Source organism: Electrophorus electricus, unplaced genomic scaffold (genome assembly GCF_041902795.1).
Source record: "Electrophorus electricus isolate QZ-2024a unplaced genomic scaffold, ASM4190279v1 Scaffold79, whole genome shotgun sequence".
Lineage (NCBI taxonomy): Eukaryota > Metazoa > Chordata > Actinopteri > Gymnotiformes > Gymnotidae > Electrophorus > Electrophorus electricus.
Window position 1 is genome coordinate 165426 of NW_027658796.1, and position 19756 is coordinate 185181.

The 19756-nt window shown below is 42.1% G+C and overlaps 2 protein-coding genes across 3 annotated transcripts; both read right to left on the reverse strand.

Moving 5' to 3' along the window:
- Positions 1-459: 459 nt before the first annotated feature.
- LOC113582512 (ATP-binding cassette, sub-family C (CFTR/MRP), member 10) lies at positions 460-10180 on the reverse strand. The gene is made up of 21 exons (XM_027018297.3): positions 9602-10180; positions 7982-9356; positions 7497-7724; positions 7166-7322; positions 6255-6406; positions 5947-6026; positions 5480-5651; positions 5062-5160; positions 4744-4933; positions 4474-4551; positions 4186-4362; positions 3947-4076; positions 3624-3816; positions 3106-3449; positions 2795-2964; positions 2459-2619; positions 2129-2382; positions 1794-1939; positions 1588-1685; positions 1372-1484; positions 460-1199 (listed from the first exon to the last, which is right to left on the reverse strand). The coding sequence occupies exons 1-21, from the start codon at positions 9787-9789 to the stop codon at positions 1055-1057; spliced, it is 4650 nt and encodes a 1549-aa protein (XP_026874098.3). The 5' UTR covers positions 9790-10180; the 3' UTR covers positions 460-1054.
- Positions 10181-10308: 128 nt separating this feature from the next.
- LOC113582514 (sp2 transcription factor) lies at positions 10309-19180 on the reverse strand. 2 transcript variants are annotated; one of them, XM_027018302.3, is made up of 8 exons: positions 18904-19180; positions 17412-17488; positions 16292-17065; positions 14967-15185; positions 14370-14661; positions 13257-13437; positions 12563-12756; positions 10309-12082 (listed from the first exon to the last, which is right to left on the reverse strand). In XM_027018302.3, exons 1-8 carry the CDS (start codon positions 18950-18952, stop codon positions 11982-11984), a joined length of 1887 nt encoding a protein of 628 aa, XP_026874103.3. In that variant the 5' UTR covers positions 18953-19180; the 3' UTR covers positions 10309-11981. The 2 variants fall into 2 exon arrangements, with proteins under 2 accessions (XP_026874103.3, XP_026874105.2); XM_027018304.3 differs by lacking the exon at positions 18904-19180 and adding an exon at positions 17757-17896.
- Positions 19181-19756: the final 576 nt, after the last annotated feature.

Below are 19756 nucleotides of genomic sequence, written 5' to 3' on the forward strand. Positions count from 1 at the left end.
AGAATTTAACAATAAACACACCTGGTGCATGCTTGTGTTTATATCTTCTTCTCAACACATCATAACTATGTAAATTGTATCATTAATGGAATGGGCAGAAAACCCACACCTTTAGGTTAGAAGATGGTTGGTGTGAACTATAAGGTTAGAGTCTGAACTACAACTATTAGGAAAAAATGCTTTAAGGCTACTGATGCAAATGGCACCTGTGATGTAGTCACTGCGTAAATTCCCTTGTTTGTAAACATACCAGTCAGTCATAGTTACTGGCATCATTGATAAAGACAAAATGGTATTATTTAAAAATCACAAATAATGATTCCTAAAATATACCTACATATTTGGGAAAATACAGGCCTGGAGCCATGATCAATAAAAAGTACAAAGCAATAAAACGTGTAACACTGTTACTCTCGTCTGGGAGGCCACACAAACAATTAAAACCAGGGTTGCCAACAATTTGAACTTAAATGCTTTTATTTTAAAAAAGAAAAAATATATAAAATACAAAATGAATAAAAATAAATTTTGTAAATTACATACTGTATGTTTGACTGTAAAATGTTTCTCATTGTGTGTTACTTGGTTACTTTTTACCATAAGTGACCAAATTCTAGACCTAAATTTCATTTCAGGATCAGTGTTGGACAAATAATTTGACATTTGCAATGACAGGCTATAAAACAACAAGCCCATTTCTAACAAACCTTTGACATTTTACTTTGAAGTATGAAAGTGTAACAGGTAAAAACCAGCTTTTCCCTCAGTTCGTATGAATGTAAAAATATCAGTGGGCTGCTATCGCCATTCAAATGACACAGACAAAGCAAAATATGACCTTGTCAATGTCATACGCAAATATCTGGCCATATTCACAAAGGATCTGTAGGAGTCTATTAAGTCAGTTTCTCTTTGTTCCCCACAATGAGAATAGTCTATACAACTGCTGGACAGAACTAAAATCGGTACTCCTACTTAAGTTATTTTGTGAATATAGGCCATGGTTTATAGGGTCAGTATACAGATTCACCATCACAGTTTAAAACAGATAAAATCAGATCAGTCCTTCTCCTCTTCCACCCAGAAGTTTATGGAATGCTGAACCCTTCCTTTCGCACAGAGCAGATGGGCTGTCAAACTCCACTAGCTTCCCAGCATGCATCACCAGAACCCTGTCAGAGTCCATAATGGTGTTCAGTCTGCGGGAAGAAAAAGGACACATTCCATGCCACAAACCTGAGAACTGCAAAGTTGGTGTGGTCTTTTGTAAAAACAAACAAACAAACAAAAACGAAAAACCTGCAAAAGAGCAAACATCTTTACATGCTGCTTGTTCAAATATTATAAAGTGCTGAGGAATATGGGACTGACCTATGAGCAATAGTGAGGACAGTCTTGTCACTGAATCGTTCTCGTATAGTCTTCTGCAAAAGCATGTCAGTCCTGTGATCTACACTAGCTGTGGCTTCATCTATACAGAGAACCTACAACAGGAACAGCAAAAACAAGAGACACTCAGTGTGTGATGTTTTGTCCTTTCAGTTCATTTTATGAACACTACAAAAGGACTGAGTGTGCACCACTCACATTGGCTTCAGTGAGTAAAGCACGAGAAAGACACAGTAGCTGTCTCTGACCAACAGAAAGTGATGTCCCTCTTTCTCCTACTGCTGCGTCCAGCCCTCCTGCCAAACACCATAGAAACAATAATTACAATAACAATCAAAGCTTGTCGTGTTATTCATACACATAATCAAGTAGATATTTTTATGACTCACTCCCTCGGCACTCACCAATTCTCTGCACTACGTCTCCCAGGTGGCACTGTTCCAGAGCATCTAGCAGTTGGTAGTCAGGGTGACGGCAACTGGGGTCAAGGTTCTCTCTTACTGAACTGGAGAACAAAAATGGGTCCTGGGGGATGATGGCCAGCTTGGATCTGCAGTGGACACCCCATAACATTAAACATTCTTGTGAAGTTCATCTCTGAAGCACTTGTATATCAGCTTGAATGAAACTGCAGTGTTAGTTGAGATTCCCATGCTGAATAAATTCCAAAAACTGTTGAGTTTTCAATAGTGTTCCAAATGTGCTGGAAACATCTCACAAAAGCCTATACGATCCTCACCTCAGCTGAGATAGCCCGATCTGACTGATGTCCTCCCCATCCAGGAGTATCCGGCCCTGGTTCAGTTCCACCATACGGAACAGGGCCAGGAACAGAGTGGATTTCCCTGAACCTGTGCGTCCCACCACGCCCACCTTCTCACCCGGATTCACCACCAGGCTCACCCCATCCAGGGCATTGGGCAAGCCAGGCCGATATGTTAGAACGGCTCCATCAAACTCCACACGGCCATGCTCTGGCCAAGAAGCTGGAACCTGGGAATTTGGTAAAATTAGGCAAGCAGTTCCATTTAACACTGCGACTCTCCCATGCGTTCCATGTGCCGCTCACCGCCACGCCACCATACTGAGGCTCCTGTGGGATGCTTGTGGAGTACTCCTCGGTACGCTCAACGCTCACCAGCTGCATCTCCGTCTGGGCAAAGCTGAAGATCAGGCCCGACAGCAGGTTAGTGACGGACAGGGCGTACGACAGAGCCAAACCGACCAGACCTGCCCAGAGCAAAGAACGGAGGCTTAGGGTGTGGCAGACTTCTCACCATCTGCTTGGTATGCTGCAATTTCCTGTTTTGGGTTTTAAGGTTGTGATGCAGACTTCTGAATGGAATTAAAGGTTCAGCTGAGGTATTGCTATGAAAAATAAGAGAAAAGACAGCAGAGGGCCCACCTGGATCGATGGATCTGATCTGGTGCTCAATCAGAGAGATTACACTGATGACAGTCACTACTGAGACACCAATCATCTGCAGACGGATGTCCAGCCACTGCATGGCAGCGTTGCTGATGAACAGGCAGCGCTGGTTCTGATCCAAACGCCTCTCATTCTCCTCCTCAAACCTGTACACACACATGCACTGATATACAGACCCCTAAAGATTCACTACTTTCAATCTGCTATTACCAAGCTCCTTACAAAAGGTGTTTAGAAGGAAAGAGGAGGAACAGCAGTGAGAGGCATGACTGCGGTAGGCACCACACCTGGCAGCGTGCCCACTGGCACGCACAGTTGACAGACCACTCAGCGTCTCGGAGAAGTGCGAGTAGACCGGAGAAAGTGTAAGGCTGTACAGCCGCTTCAGCTCCCGGGAAGAATGGCGATAAAAACGCTGCGTTTGGTAGTACAGCATCCCTAGTGGAAGAAGAGGCAGCAGTACCCAGGGCAGCCCATAGCTCATCAACACCAGCATTCCCAGCAGACTGAACACATTGGCGAGAAGAATGTTGAGGACGAACGGCAGGGAGTCGTCTATACTGTAGACATCCGAAGAGAAGCGATTCAAGACTCGCCCCAGGGGTGTAGTGTCAAAAAATGCCATTGGTGCCTAGAATTAAGGATTGGAATAGGTAAATTAAAATGCATCTTGTCAAACGTTTGGCATCTTAACCGGTGAACTAAGTATAAATATCTTCTACTTTTGCCAATAAAATAAGTGACATTTTTAAAGGATTTGAAAAATGTAAAAAATGTAAAATAAAAAAAAATACAAATAAAGTACCTTAAGCACACTATTGAGCAGTTTTTTATGAAGGACAGTGGCAGCATGGATGGCTCCATAAGCAAAGAGAAAAGCACGAGCTGCTGTGAAGACAGTATTGGCCCCAGCCAGAGAACCATACACAGTCATGTAGAACTTTAGCTCTGAGCTCATATTGCCAACTGCATTCAAGCCACTGACTGAGAGAGGAAACCTGAAAAGCATTGAACAGTTGCGGGGGGGGGGGGGGGGATAAAACCTCAGGGACTCGTACAACCATGGTTTGTCTGTCTTGGTTTGTCTGTCTGCAGTAACATGGAAGAAAGTGTGTAACCCAAACTTACATGGGTCTGTCGGCAGAGAAGAGCAGTAGGGTAGAGATAGGACCTGCTGTCACAGACAGCCACTCAGACTTGTTGGCTTTCAGGTTCGAGATCCAATGAGACAGCCACCAATCTGACACATTCTTAGTACCTGGGATAAAGGTTATATTGATGAGGCTTTGCTGTAGTCTGTGCTGAGTAGTAACAATAACATGGTTAATGCCACTAAAGGATGAAACACATGTTTTGGTCATTCATACCTTGCATGAGGAACAGGGAACAAAGCACAGACACAGCCATGCATTCGCCTACGGCCCTCCAGTAGGACCCATACACTGTCCAGGAAAGCCCACCCATTTGTTTCTGCTCTTCTCCCATGGTGGCTTGCCCACACTCTGAAAGCAGCTCAGCGTTCAGTTCTTCTTGGGCAGTGCCATCTAATTTAGAATGCATTTGTTTCAAAATCAGAAAGAAAGAACTATCTGCACTTAACTGTGACTGGGCTAACACGTTCATATGAATAATGGGTAACAGAACAGAATAAGTACCCGTCTCTTTCATTTTGTTGTCTTTCTTACTGTCTCTGGGTACAGCTTCCACCAAAGATAAGACTTCCGCTGGTGGGCCTTTCCAAAGCAAACCAAACAAACATGAAATCTGTCAGTAAAACAATCTTGTCTTTTACATGTTTACAGAACATATTTTATAATGACAACCTTGCATTACATAGCTTCTACACAATTTAGCACAACATTTTAAAGCGACATGGACCTTAAACCACATGGTGACTATATAGCGCATCTGATGCTAGTAAATACCTGTTCTCACAATGGTTCCTTTGTCCATCAACACCACCATCTCTGCTTTCTCCACAAACTCTATTCGATGAGTGCAGAGGATTCTGGTTTTGTTCTTAAGAATTCCCAGAATGCAATTCTCCATGAGATGGCGAGCCACATCAGCATCCACCGCTGCTAACGGATCATCCAGCAGATAGATGTCCTTGTCCTGCCACAGGGACAATGTTTATAGATTGATGCATGCATTTAGAAAAGTTCATTTTAAGTGTTGCTAAAAGTTTGGGTCTCGATTCCCAAAACAGGTTTGTTTTCTGGGTCCATTGAGAGCTCTTTTACCATATAGACAGCTCGGGCTAAGGCGAGGCGACTTTTCTGCCCTCCGCTGAGCGTTACTCCATTCTCCCCCACCTCTGTTTGGTCCCCACTGGGCAAAATCTGTGCAACATTTGACATTAAACAAGTTAAAGCACCATGATCATTTTTACGATTGTGTACATCCAATCATCCAGTGTCCATCACTATAAGACAACAGAAAAGCCTATAAAGCTAATATCACTTACATCACAATAATAAAGGACAACAAAATACGCGCATTCTGCATATTCTGGGAGGAAAACATCAACAAGCCAAGCCTCACTGTTAGAAGGTTTTTCTTGGAAATTGTAGCACATTTTATCATTGTCCTTTTTCTCCAAAAGGATCTGCTCCATGTGTAATCAATCTTCTCCATTACAGAGTTGCTTGTACAACTTACATTAAGGTCATCAGCGAGGGCACAAGCTTCAAGTACAGCTTGATAGCGCCTGCCATCAAAGTCCAGTCCGAACAGGATGTTGTCACGCACTGTTGCATGCTGGATCCATGGTTCCTGGACAGCTAAGCCAAAGCCCTGCTCTCTGCCCTGAACACACACTACACCTCCATATCTAAAGTATGCATACAAATAAAAGGACGGAATTCTTTAGTGGTGCCCATCCACAATTTATAAAAATCCTCCGATCCGTTTTAATATGTATAAAATATATTGTTTTATTAAGCAATACTTCAATTAGCAAGGTGAAGCTGGCAAAATATTCTCATGCAGGACAACACTCTAGATAAAAGCTTGTTTGGGTCTGTATCTGGACCACCATGTCATGGAAGTGCCTTGATCCATAGTATATATTATGTCTCATGTTGGTTTAATCATTTTTTGCTTTGAAGACCATTATCAAATTGTACCTGTTTAGCTCTCCAGTGATAGCAGCTAACAGAGAGCTTTTCCCACAGCCTACCTTCCCCACCACAACAACCAGGGAATCCTAAAAAGAGCAAAGGAAATGCTGTAGTATCTAGGAAATAACTATACAGGGTTAGGGTTAGTTACATCATTGAATAAAACAAATACAACAGGGAACCTTACAAGCATTTTGTGTGCCTAAGAAATTATACATAACATTACTTCACTTTGATAGCTATGTCAGTGATTTAATTTTCCGTGGTACCTGATGTATAATATATGTATAATGTATAATGAACAAACTACATACCTTTTTGATACTTAAATTGAGATCATGGAGGTACATACTTCCTAATGAAGATATGTCCTCCACCTTAGAGTCAGACTGTAATTCATCAGAACTCTTCCACGAGAAACCACCCTGGATCATCTGGATAGCAGTGAGAGGGTCTTCAGGAAATTCTGCAGTTTAAAAATATTAAAAACCAAACACATACACTGCAGTAAAGTACACAATGTTTCACGAGAAAAGGGATGTTTGGGACAGAGGTCTTTTGTCATCTGTGCAAGTAAATTGCTTTTGAATTTCGAAGAGGATGAACCAGTTTATATTAGAAAAAGGTAGATGTTGAAATCATAACATTCATTCCATGGGGTTCTAAAGTTCCGACAATGTATATATACACACACACACACACACACACACACACACACAAACACACAACAAAGAAAAGAACCTGTTTATTTTTTATTCTCAAGCGCATCTCAGCTGGGCCTCCCCTACTCTTCATTCTGATTCAGGTTCAACTGAGGGGCTTGTAACTAAATTTGTTCTCCCCAGAACCATGATCCTAAAATGTGACTTGTGTATACCATTGATGAAGTACATTTGTACAATAGACATGTGTTTATGAGACTTAAGGGATATGTCCTTTGCATTTGGTTTACGGAAAAACAGAAAAAAAAGAAAAAAAGTTTACTTTCATAACAGTTCGATGGACTGTATATGTTGTATATGAAATCACTTTTAATTTCCCATCTGGAGGGTGTATTTGTCTCACTATTATTTACCACAGTCATACTCAGCTTGCTCATAAGCTGTCTAGATCCAGTTTTTGCTATAGCTGCTTTTTGACAATGTCAACTGGAAAAAGTACTATATGAATAAAATGAAACTGAATTTTAATATGCAGTGGATAAAAATGAAAATATGCTGGGTACCTTGGCTGTAGTACGCAGTAAAGTCCTGATTATGCAGCATGAGAAAATTCTGAATGCGATCCAGAGATACTTTAGCTTCCAATGTGCCATTAAGAACCCAAGGGAAGGCATTGAGGGGCAGAATGAGCATGCCTACTAGAGCTAGCGTAGTGAACACCTGGAAGACAAACATTACAGACACTTCAAGGTCAAAGTCGTCTACAATATACTATGCAAGAACCATCAGTTGAAAGCAAGAACCTCATTTGAGATGCTGTATCTTCAGACAAAAAACTGAAAATGCGGCTTATGGCTGGGAGGTTTAAGGTAAACTGGCCTTCCTCTTACTCACCTTAGCTGCAGTGAGAGTGTTTCCAAGCAGCACATAGGTAATGAAGGTGATGATTGAGATGACCACAGGCAGAGCTGCCCAGGTATACACACACACTGCGTCCAGGTACTTCAGCATCTTCAGGTGACTCAGTTCTTTATTGCGGCTTTGGTTTATCTTCTGTGCAAAGTGTTGCTCCCAGTTATAGAACTTTAGAACTCGTATTCCAAAAAGGACTTCGGTCATTAGCTTTAGGAAAAAAAGAGGCATACAAATAAACACAATTGTTAATTGTCAGAAGCTGCCTCCATTCCTTGAAACAATCACACTTAAATATCTATTTGGTTGGAGCACTCCTAAAAAACAACAAAACACAAAAATCCAAATCATGTCATTTTAAAAGTGCACTTATAAGCTGTAAGGAAACCTCATTCTCAATCAGACTGAACAGAGATGCTTACATCATACAATGCTAGTAACCATGGAATTTTAAAAAGCCCTCCTACCTTCACTCTGCTGTCCTTGTGGGACAGCATCTGTTTATTGTTCTCTAGGATGCAGTTGGCCAGGACTTTATTGAGTGGCACAAGAAGAAGAGCCACAGCCAACCCCCCAAGGAAGGCCACGCCCACCTGCAGGTAGAGCAGGTAAAGGGCAAGGGCGAACTGGAAGGGCAGACTCCACACTTCATGGAAGCTGCTGAAGAAGTTCACCAGGCGATCCGTGTCTGTGCTCATGAAGTTGACCACCTCCCCAACACTAAAACGTGCCAGGGCTGAGCCACTGACACGCAGAGCCTTGCCATAGATTGTGGACACCACAGCAGCCCGAGCTTCGAGCGCCACTTTTGACACCTCGTACGTGAAAATGTTGCGCAAGAATGCTGCCATGAATGTGCTTGAGAACAGCCCCATGGTGCACCAAACACCCGTGCTCAGTGGTGCACCCTCAGTCTCCATGAAGCCCACTAATGCACTGAGCAGAAGTGGTGCTACAAATGCCATCAGGCTAGCCAACAGCTTCAGTACCCCGAGGAGACAGTAGCGCAGGCCAAAAGCTTTGTGTAAAACCCACCAAAGCTTCACCTGGTGCTGTTGTCTTTCTTCGCAGGGCTCCTCAGGTTTGACTTCGCTGCATAAACTCTCCTGCTCATTCCCTCCAGCACACCTCTGCAGCCCCACAGGTGTTCTTGGCGCTCTGCCACCCAGACACTGTGCCCAACATTGACGGAAGCGCCGAGTGACCGCTCCGGTCTGAAGCCTGCATGGAAGCTGGAAAACGTCACTGGGTCTCTCCAGCTCGCCACGGGGACCCAGCTTCAGCTGACGGTTCAGCCAGAGGTAGAGAAGCCTGGACAGACAGCTGCAGCCATCCTCTGCTACTATTTCCCCTCCCTGAGGGTCTGGCACTATAAGAAGAGCCCCATCATCTATGTTTAAATGTAGAGACTCTGTTCGTGATGTGTAGCAAGGAAAGGTGAAAGCTAGCAGGTACACAAGGACTAGGGCTACCTTGCTCACAGCCAGGGCCAAACGCACAATCTTCAAAGGGTGTGAGGCATTGAGATAACTGCCATCTTGGATGTAAGCAGTGAAGGTAAAAGCAAGGTTAGGGACAGGAAGAACAGCTAGAACCACAAATAATAAGGGACCGCGTGTCCTTCTATAGACAGATCGTTGTAGAGCCAAAACCGCCCCAAAGTGGACCAGCCAAGCAACCATACCACATCCATCAGCTAGGATGTCCAAGTAGAAGTCCTGCTGTTGTAGCCCAAACACCAGCACCAGCACCATATCCCCGCTAAAAAAAATAACCAGCAGCAATGCTGATACAGCCCTGAAGATCCAGCCAACAGGCAGGGAAGGCTGAGTGTAAATGAGTCTGCAAACAACAAATACAAAACGTCAGCACACAGTGTGGACATTTTAGAGAAAAGGGATATAGAACTGAGTTTTAACACGAGGGCAAGAAGACTAACATGAATAAGATAATTTAGATTACATTAGTAATGTTCAACAGAAATCTTGTCCGAGTTGACTCGTATTTGAGGCTGCAACAATTCACACACGTATAGCAACGTTTATATAGTGAATACACTGTGTAATGTTTCTGTGGTTGTTACTTACCTTGGCACGCTCAAATAACAGGCACTTAGGACCGCAATGACAGCGTGTGCAAGGGATCCCAAGATCATTTGGTTAAAGCATTGGCTAACTGTCCCATTCTGCCAAACGGGAAAGGGATAGTCCTCATCAGCGTGACACAGTTCTGATACGAGGTCAGACAGCTTGAAACCAGCTGGATGTCTTCCCATGATCTGGACATCTGGAGTACAACACAAAATCTTCAGCCACTGTCTGTGTCACGATTAGCTTCTTTGAATTTGTGTAGTCTGTCACACCAGTGGTGTGGTAGTGATATAATCTAGCTATGTAAATGTCATCAAATGAATATTTTCAAGTGAAATGATATTTCATCTTAATCTATGCGTTCAAAATTAGTAGCCAGTTAATTTAGCTAGGAAGGTTAGCTAGCTAACGCTAGTTTTCAATAAAAGCCCGATAGTTAGCTAGCTAGGTTAGGTTAGATGGCTACCATTTCTCTAGCCAGATAATTTGAATAACTGCGGTTTTTTTAAAGAAAAATTTACATGCACAGAAGGGATACCTAGCTAGCTAGAATAAACGCAATCCAAAATAAAATGGTCGCGCATCTCCTTCCTTCATATTAAAAGTCCTTCGCCAAGAAAAAAAAAAGTACACTCCTGTGCTTTTACGAATTTGCTTTTTATAATTTCTACCGTAAAATTTGCAGATATACACACACACAAACAGTGAGTTGAATGCTTTATTTTGTCAATCTGGGAGAGATGGGTTGACTGTAGAAAAAGTAGCAAGCTCTGTTGTTTAAGCACCTCAGTACAAGTTATACAAACACACAATTATCTATCATCAGCTTTTAGACAGGGATTTGTAGGTGTGGGATTTATCTAGGAAAGATAAAAAAAGGGCTATTTTTTCTTTTCAGTTCTGACAAATTTAACCAATCATGGTGTATGAATGACATACTAACCACTCAAAACCCTGAATTTGGTCAGTGCACATAAAATTGGCATTTAATATAAGTTAGACAAAAGATAAAGCAGTTCTATGAATGCAGTTCCATGTAATCAGACAGAAATGTCTTTAAATAAGGGGTGCAGCTGTCTAAGGCAACATTAAGTTCATAAAAAGGTTCATCTAATAGGTTTGTGTATTACAGGAATGAAACTATACAAAGATTTTTCCTCATTTACACTATACACAGTTCTCATCCTTCAAGTCTGGAAAGATTAGCCAATACACTTGCTTGTGTAACAAATAACCTACATTTTGTGATCTCTAGGATACATTTAAATATTTAAACAGAACATACAAACATATTTATGCTGGCATTTCCCCCTTATAGCACTTTTGTGGACCAGACAGATTTTATTAGCTTATTTAGAATAAATTCTAAAATGCTTGGCTGTCTCAAAATGAGCAACTGTTTGTAACGAACACAAATTCCACCCCTCTTTTTTACTGGCATCCTTTTGATGTTTGTAATTGGAGTCCATATTTCTCTTGGAGATAAAAAAAAAAAAGAAAAAGTAATCTCCCAGGTTGCCACTTGAATATAAGCTTCTTCAACTGACTCATAAATTACCATCTAAATGCTTTCATGACAAAATTATTGATATTTCTTCGATACAACCATTATTTGTGTATGGACATGCAGGTTTAAATGTCCATAGTTCCTAAACTTGCAGTCATCAATTGATTTCAAATCTGCCTAGTCTGTTTTACTATAAATGACATGATTGTCCAGTCTCAGCAAAAATTTTTCATTTGAAACATCTGATAAATGTTATAAATGTTAACCTAGTAAAGTCAGACAGTTTAAATTTTTTTGACTTAAGATTCTTAAATGAATCTTGTTTGGGGTATAGAGCAAGTCCAAGCATTTTTATATTCAAACTAGCCAGAGTATTTTTGTATGTATGTTTGTATGCAAGAGAACACAATAAAAGCCATCCATGAGCTGCTACACACCAGTCAAAAGGCTCAAAAAACAAAACAAAAAGATCTTAAAATTAATTATATGCACAAATTCAGAGCTTTTTTTGCTGGAGTATTTGTTGGTGCTGCAATAAATGTCTGAGATACCTCCTCCACTCACTTTTGTCTCACACACACACACACACACACACACACACACACACACACACCTGTTATGTCCATGTTATGTACTGGTGCATGTAGAGTGCCAGCTCTCCTCTGACAAATGTGATGAGTTGAAAAGGAGACAACAGGAGTTTAGGCATGCTTGACCAAAGGGCCTCCACAAGGCCTGGTTTAGAACACACAGTGTGTGTAACCTGGGGGAGAGGGCTGTCCCATTAAAAAGAAAAGCGCCCCCTTACTGCTCTTCTCCGCAGGAAAGTTTTTTCCTCAAGAGTTCTAAAAACCTTTTTAAAGCAAATGTTCACAAGTTCTTGGTGTTGATGTGTGTTTTGTAATGCTTTGTGAGATGGTCACTCCGCATGAAACGTTTCTGACACTTTGAACACTCAAAGCGCTTGTCTCCTGCAAAAATACAGAGTTGTGGAATAGTTAATGCTTGAAGGTCAAAACTCGCCCACACTTCCATTTTGCTGTAAAGTATGCAAATCACACAGAACTATACCAGTTGTGTGATCTTAACTATATAGTACACTACCTTTGATAACCAACCTGTATATTTACACTGATGGCATTTAACGTATGCGCTTATCCAAACTGACTTTTTAAATTCCCGTGGTTGTCTTCTCAGAACAGTATCCTTAGCTGGCACAAATAAGTTAGAGCCTAAAAATAACTTTACTGAAATGCTGCCAGAAACAAGAGTCAGAACTGAAATCAGCGCACATAGTACATCTATGTTGGAAAACAAAACCCTGCAATAACACCATCTGCACCATGCTGAAGGTGAATTAATGCTTCAGAGGGTTCCCAATATGAAGGCAGTGGCACTGTTACAGGGTGTTGGATCCCAGTGAGCGGTATCTGGGTGCATGTGCAGTATACCTGTATGCGTCCTGGCATGTCGCTGCAGTTCATCACTGCGCGTGAAACGCTTCCCGCAGAAAACCCAGCTGCAGGCAAAGGGCCTTTCGCCCGTGTGCAGACGCACATGTGCTCGCAGCAGAGACGTCTTCCGGAAGGTCTTCTCGCAGCCTGCTATGTGGCAGATGTGCTTCCGCTTCCCCACCTCGCCTGGCCTGCAGACATCAAGGCAAAGTGTCATTTATCTGGTGTACAGTGTTGGTGAGGAGTATTATGATCGAAAAATGAACAATATTCTGAGAAAACACATGTACAGAATTAGGCTGCATTAACACTGGGTGCCAACAAGCTGAAATAGACACATGACACTTCCACAAGCCAAATTTAAACCAGACCCAAGACACCACACAGGAGAGAGGCGGCACAAAACTAGTTAATTTGAAGGGCCCCTAGGCACCAGTAGAACCTAAAGTGTAGCAAAGAAGCAAAAACCACTTAAACACTGGCACTGATGTGATGTAAGCTTATACTGATGATGGCTAATGATAAGAAAGCTATGGCTGCAGAGGAAAAGAATGCTAACACGTTTCAATCAACATTTAATTTGTTGATCCAAACTTGGGAGTACATGTGAATATTTGAAGAGTGACACTGTTCTGCCTTAAACATGGGCGTGGCCCTCCCCGGCACTCTAAGACACTGGGCTTCCACTTGCCTTTTCTCAGCATCCTTGCAGTTGGGGCAGGTGCAGGCCATGCGCCGCTTCTTCTCACCCGGTTGGCTCTGAAGCTCAAGCGCCAGCGTCTGCTCCACCTTCAGTGGTTGTGTCTGCGTCTGCACGCTGCCCAGCTGAAGAGCTCCACCCGGAACCGTCTGCACCGTCAGGTGCTGCTGGCCTGCATGCCAAGCAGATGTGGAGATGTGTCATAAGTCGTTGTACGAGGTTCAATGTACACTGATAAGGGGCTGGATTCAAAGGGTTTTAGATACTTGCATGAGCATATTCACTTGTGGTCACCAAGTTTTTGTTGGGTTTTTTTTTGGACATATGAAACAACGTGTCCAAATTTAAAACTCTACCCTTAAGACTCCCCTCAATCTCCTCTGGCTGTCCCTCATATGGCTTACAAAGTTTTACAGGAGCCGATTAGACATTTATGTGGGTTATAGTTCAAAGGGTCTGATCTGTAAGATACTGTTCATAATAAGACCTCTGTAGAATCAAGTCTTTTTTATTTTTTTATATATATATATATATATATATATATATATATATATATAATCAAAACACATAAAATACAGAAAACAATTTACTTCCAAAAACCACGTTACACCCCTAGCAGTCAAATATTGTGCTTACAGCATGACAGAACTAATTTTACATGGTTTGCCACATAAAAACAATCTTCAACCATGTGGTTGCACTCTAATACTCTAATGATTAGTTAGTTATTTAATACACATGGCATCTGACAAGACTATAAGAGCCTAAAAATGATAAGTACATTTTAAATCATCCAAGTTCAAAAGCACTGTCCCTGAGACTAGACACAAGTACCAACTCCACCCTGGTCTAGGGACAAACCTGTTCTTAAGACTTATTGACAGTGTCAGCAGATACAGCATGCCAGGTCAAGTAAAATTTCCTTCTGAAAAACAATGGTGCAAATACTATCAGCATAAGTAAGAGAGTCAGACCTGGACAGTCAGAATCACCTAGCCTAAGAGAATGCTATCTGAAAAAAAAATACTCAAACATTAGCATGAATGTTTTAATATTTGTCTGTGATCTACAGTGTTCTCGAGTAGTTCAAGCTCTGGCACTCACCCCCAGCATTGGTGATGGTGACTGGTACTCCTTGAACTTGAACGCCATTGATATTGATGGTCTGGACAGCCTGAGCTGCTGAAGTAAGCTGAGCTGCGTTCAGCGTTATTAACCCCCCACCAGCAGGGGCTATCTTCGCAAGGGTCCGCTCTTTCCGGGCACCTGGTTGGGCTTTCTTGCTGACCACGGCTGGCGGGGTAGGGGTGGTGGCAGCAGGCGTGTGTGGAGCAGCAACTATCGTCTCCTGCAGTTGCACAGCCTGCCACTCACCCGATGCTGTCTTAATCAGCACCTGGGAACATTAGGAGACATCAGACAAAAAAAAACCAAAACAAAACATATAATAGCAAAATCTAAAACATGTGCCTAGCTGAAACATACAGAGCACACAGATAAGGTACTGTACCAAGAGACGGGCATTAAAAACAAATCTTCATGCCAATTGTGAGTGCATATTAACCTTTAAAAATCTAGTCTCAATTGCAGGGAAATTTTTTTTTATATTTTTGCTAGAACAGTGAAAATATCTGCTCCCAGCCATTAGGTCTGTGAACTAAGCTTAACTAAACTGACAAAGCAGAAACACTTCTGTTCTACCTGTGTGGGTTCAGTGGGGGTCATTTGCACACTCGGGGTGGCTGGTTGTCTCTGGGGCACTGGGGGAAGTGTTGCAGATGCAGCCTGTACCACTTTGAGTGCCTGGGGGGGTATCTGCACCACCTGCTGATCGGATTTCTGCTGAACCAATTGCACCTGCTGTACCACAGCAGGCTGGCTCCCCCCTGGACTTTGCACAATCAGGAGGTTGTTCCCTGCCTAAGAAGAAAGAAAATTATTTAGTAATTAAACATGAACTTTCACAGAACTAAAATAGCTGGAGGTGTGCTGGACATTTTTGATAAATCATGATGCAATTGTATTACTTGCGTGTCTTTTCCTTGTATAAGCTATAGACAAAACCTGCATACTGGCCTTTAGTAGCTACTGCCATCTATAGGCTTTACAAAGTTTCTTCAGTTACATTAACTATAGCAATGGTTATGAATACATACATTTAATAAAATGTCAAATTAACACATCAATACAAGAGTTTAAAGTATCAATGCAATATAATGAAAAATGGAATCATGAAACAACGATATAGAATCAGTGCAGCTCTTTAAAACTGCAATAGTCAAAGTTTAAAAGAACATTATGTTTTTTACATTACGCTTATTTTACCTCTAATGAGCCAATGTATACATCAGATTATGTTAAAACAATAATACCCCCCCCCCATAAAAAACACCACCACCACAAACAACCCCTTACTGCTGAAAATTCAGTGCTGTTTAGGTCACGTCCTAGGACCAAAGTCAGACTGGACAAAGAGGTAAATGATCCAGGAGTGAATGCAGCCAAGAGCTTTTCAGCAGTATTCAACTGAAGTGCAGCTTTTGACACCACTCACCAAAGCAATTCAGCTCAGGGCTCAACTGGGCTTGCATAAACTTTAAATGAAATTGAACATTTTATTGGTCAGTGACTGCCTCAAAAGGCTAGCCCAGTGTGCTTTGCAAGTAATACGGGGGAAGACAAAGTAAAAAGAGAATATTAGTTTGAAAATAAATCATAGAATGAATAATGTAACCTGAAACAGATGTACTTTATATGTTTTGTGTACCAACACAAAAAGTGACATTTTGCCACTATTTATTATAGAGCCACTACAGTTTAAGAAAATTATATTTTTAAAACACATTTGTAATTGTGCAAATGTTGCACATCATTTTTTCCCTGCCACACCTTTTCCATAAGAACGACACTTTGCACTCATGTAAAGTTTATAAAGTTTGCCTTATATTCTTGAGCTATAAAACCTGAACACAAAAGTGAATGAGCACTGCAACATATGAAGGTTAATCACGGAGTTATGAACCTACCTGAATGATATTGTCAGCTGTGGTTTCTATTAGCACCGTCTCCACCTGTTCTGCAATAGGTGGTGGTGAGGCTGGAGGTGGAGCAGGGGTGGGTGGAGCTACAGCAACCTGTCTCTTCCGCCCCCTCTTTCCCTTCACTGGGCGAGATGTGGCAGCCGCTGATTCTGTAACGATCTGAGCTCCACCCACTTCACCCGTAGCAACATTGAGTGGCAGCGTGAGTCCACTAGGCAGCCGCACAACGTTAGCGTTAAGGGTCACGTTAACATTATTCTGCCGTCGCTTTTGTGTTGACGGCTTAATGGGCACTGTCTTCTGCGTGGCAGGTACTGTTGCCATGGATGTAGGAGTGGGTGTGGCAGCCTGTACTGTGACAGGTGATGTGATAATAGCTTGGTTGGTTCCAGGGATGATCTGGATCTGTCCACCCTGGGGCACCATTTGAATTGTCTGGGCTCCCTGGATCTGGGGCACCACCTGGTACTGGATGTTTGCAGTTGTTGTGCCTGCTGGACGTGCCGGGGTCTGGATAGTGAGGAGGATGGGGCTAGTTCCTGAAGAACCTAACCCTGCAGGTAGCTGGATTACATTTCCCTTAGCAGAGAGGAAGCCGAGATTTTTGGGTGGGGCTGGAGCAATGGGAGCAGGCTTGATTGGGTGCAAGCGGCGAGTTGTAGGCTGGGCTGGTGGAACACTGACTGGTGCCTGGGCAGCAGGTGGGCCGATCTTACTGCAAGTGGCAGCCAAGAGAGCCAAAGGTGAAGGCTGAGAATCCTACAAAACAGATCAAAGCAGAGTTGCTGTGAAAAAGCCTGAAATAAGAGGGAGCTTTATTAAACTTACACCTTGCCAGTTTTAAGAGATGCAGGACATGGACACCCAATCTACTTAAATAAATACATTTTAAAAAATAAAGCAAAAACCAGTATCTTAAAACTTTAACACAATTCAGAATTGTACAACACACACAAAGATTGCTTACAAAGGAAATAATGTCAAATAATGACCAGATTAAAAGGTGTAAATGTGTTCTGAAAACGAATTCTCAGAAACACAAAACCTGTCTAAAGCAGATGTTGGCAAGGACAGAAATACCATGGCATTAGTTCTGAGATCTTACTTGAGAGGTGGAGGTAGTAGGCTGGAGGTATTCACTGGGACTAACAGCAACAGTGGTGGCCATGCTGTCCTTTTGATCTTTGGAAAGAAACAGAAACTAATGGTGATTTCTAGAAGTACGTGTTGTACAATCGCTCTTCAACAGGTGATCGACTATCATACAGTAAGAACGCTTCAGCTTTGCTAAACGTCAGCGTATCGCAAACAAAAAACAAAATACACATCAGTGAATTCATGATCGTCAAAAAGATACCAACTACTGCGTAAATTAATGAAATACGTTTGCTTTCTGCATCTTGCATGCACTGTCATAGATATGTGAACGTATCTTAAAAAGAGGCGTTACCTGTAACTATCTAGATGAGCGTGAACTGGGAGAGCAGTGATTCACGCAGACGTCGCTGAAAGGACTTTAACCGATCTTGTGAACTTAGTATCATCATGCAAAATCCAAAATGGAGCATATTCCCACACCCTGCGTAAAATGCACGAGTAGTGCGAGACTGTAGCTATATTATCAGCACAACTGGTGTTGCGAGCTAATGCTGGCTACTCAATGACTGCAGGTGAGCGCTGACGGCTGTTTGACTACATAACCACTAATTCACTAAGATCTAACGATTAGTTGGAAGTTCAGATGCGAATCCTGCCAGCTTTCATGCAGTTCTGTACAATTTAATTTATCCTCTATTAAGAACTTGAGTTGCACCAAGTTACTAGTAGCAGCTGTTATCTAGCTGTATTTAGCTACTTCGCGAGTGTCAAATTATCAGGCTAATTACGTACAGGCTTCCTAAAAGAAAATACAAAAAACAAAATGCTAGATACCTATCTAGATTTGCGCTTACATTCAGTTACCTAGCTAGAGCTTGTCATGGTAAGGAGGAAATAAAAGGACACCCGCAATTTCGAGTGCGGCCTGACAGCGCTCTCTCAAAATAAAACCAGGTGAGCTAACGAGGTTTAACAGCTTCTCGGCTCACCAAATGTCAAACGACGACGTCGTGTTAGCTCGCCAGTGGTCAAGCTGTTAGCTTAGCTGAACTGCTCTGCAGGCTGCAACCAACTGTATTTTAAATGTTTAATTAGCCTTTGTCGCCTTCTTATTACATCTCAAGCTAGCCAGCTACAGATTTCAACACGGAGAGCAAAGGGATCGTCGCATCAATATGCACTGAGATGAACTTAAGCAAAACTTCAAATTGCTTATGCCAAAGGAGTGAAATGGTAAAAGTGCAAAGCAAGCTGTGCTTTGATGGCTAACGCTAACATGCTAACCTGACGAGCCGCGGACTAGCTAGCAAGATAAAACTCTTTGATACGGAAAACCACCCTGATTCCGGAAGTGTGCGGTTTGCAGTTGCCGTGTTATATTTCATTTTGAAACATATATTTGCTATTCTGGGTATTTAACGCACTGTAGTCAATCCGACGATGAAATGTTTAACAAAGTAGATAGTAATATAAACACCAACGTTATAATTCCTACCCACCGCTCATGACGACATTCGCTGTCCGTGAAGCCTTCAAGAGCAAGCCCATGCAAGAGACCGCCTGCAGCCTTGGACCAATCCGGCTGCTCCTGAGAGCTGAATGATTGCGGCCCTGCCCAATCAAATAAAACCATGGTCATGAGTGAGCTATACTTTGACCAATAGAATAATCTTATTGTACGATGACAGTTGATGGGCGGATACATAGCCAATAGATTGTCGTAGTTCAAGAAAAGAAGGTGAGCACTTGGAGAGAGAAAGTGGGCCAGGCTGAGCCAGTAATACCCGAGTGTGTATTTCACTGACATCCAGCTCGTCCAGTTAGAAATGGCTGAAACGTATCAATCAAAAGTCATTGAGATCCATTTTGATTGACGTGCTTTACTTTACTGGACGTCTGAATTACCACCTACAGCAGCTCCCAATATTAAAGGTACTTCAGCACCTTACTACTTTTTAATAAATCAACTGAAAATATCTGGACTAAGGCCAAATCCGTTTTGGTGTTGATATTGAACAATGCCAAATTAAACAAGCCACGGAAAATTGTCCAGATCTGCGTACGTCCTGGGGTTTGATTAAACACAGTGGATTACACAAGGGAAAAAATACTGTGATATGGTCTGTCCTTTTAAATGAAACTCTTGTATGAATTCACCTATGTAACCAGCTTTAGGGACTTCCTTTCCAACTGTCTTGCACACATCATGTCATTCTAAATCTGTTTGTGGAGTTTACATTCTCAAGGGATTTAAGATGAGAATTGTAATTATCTTTAAATCAGTGTTTGTGGGGCCTTTAACAACCAGCTATTATAGCAGCCTACTGTAGTTTAGAAGTGCATTTCTTCAAA

Coding starts and splice junctions, on each gene's coding strand:
- LOC113582512 (XM_027018297.3), bottom strand. CDS start 9,789: ATGGGAAGACATCCAGCTGGTTTCAAGCTGTCTGACCTCGTATCAGAA. Junction 3,817..3,946: donor TTCTCTGCCGACAGACCCAT/GTAAGTTTGGGT, acceptor AATGCTTTTCAG/GTTTCCTCTCTCAGTCAGTG. Junction 1,686..1,793: donor AGACGTAGTGCAGAGAATTG/GTGAGTGCCGAG, acceptor GGTGTTTGGCAG/GAGGGCTGGACGCAGCAGTA.
- LOC113582514 (XM_027018302.3), bottom strand. CDS start 18,952: ATGGGCTTGCTCTTGAAGGCTTCACGGACAGCGAATGTCGTCATGAGC. Junction 17,489..18,903: donor AGCGAATGTCGTCATGAGCG/GTGGGTAGGAAT, acceptor TTCTTTCCAAAG/ATCAAAAGGACAGCATGGCC. Junction 12,083..12,562: donor ACATGCCAGGACGCATACAG/GTATACTGCACA, acceptor GTATTTTTGCAG/GAGACAAGCGCTTTGAGTGT.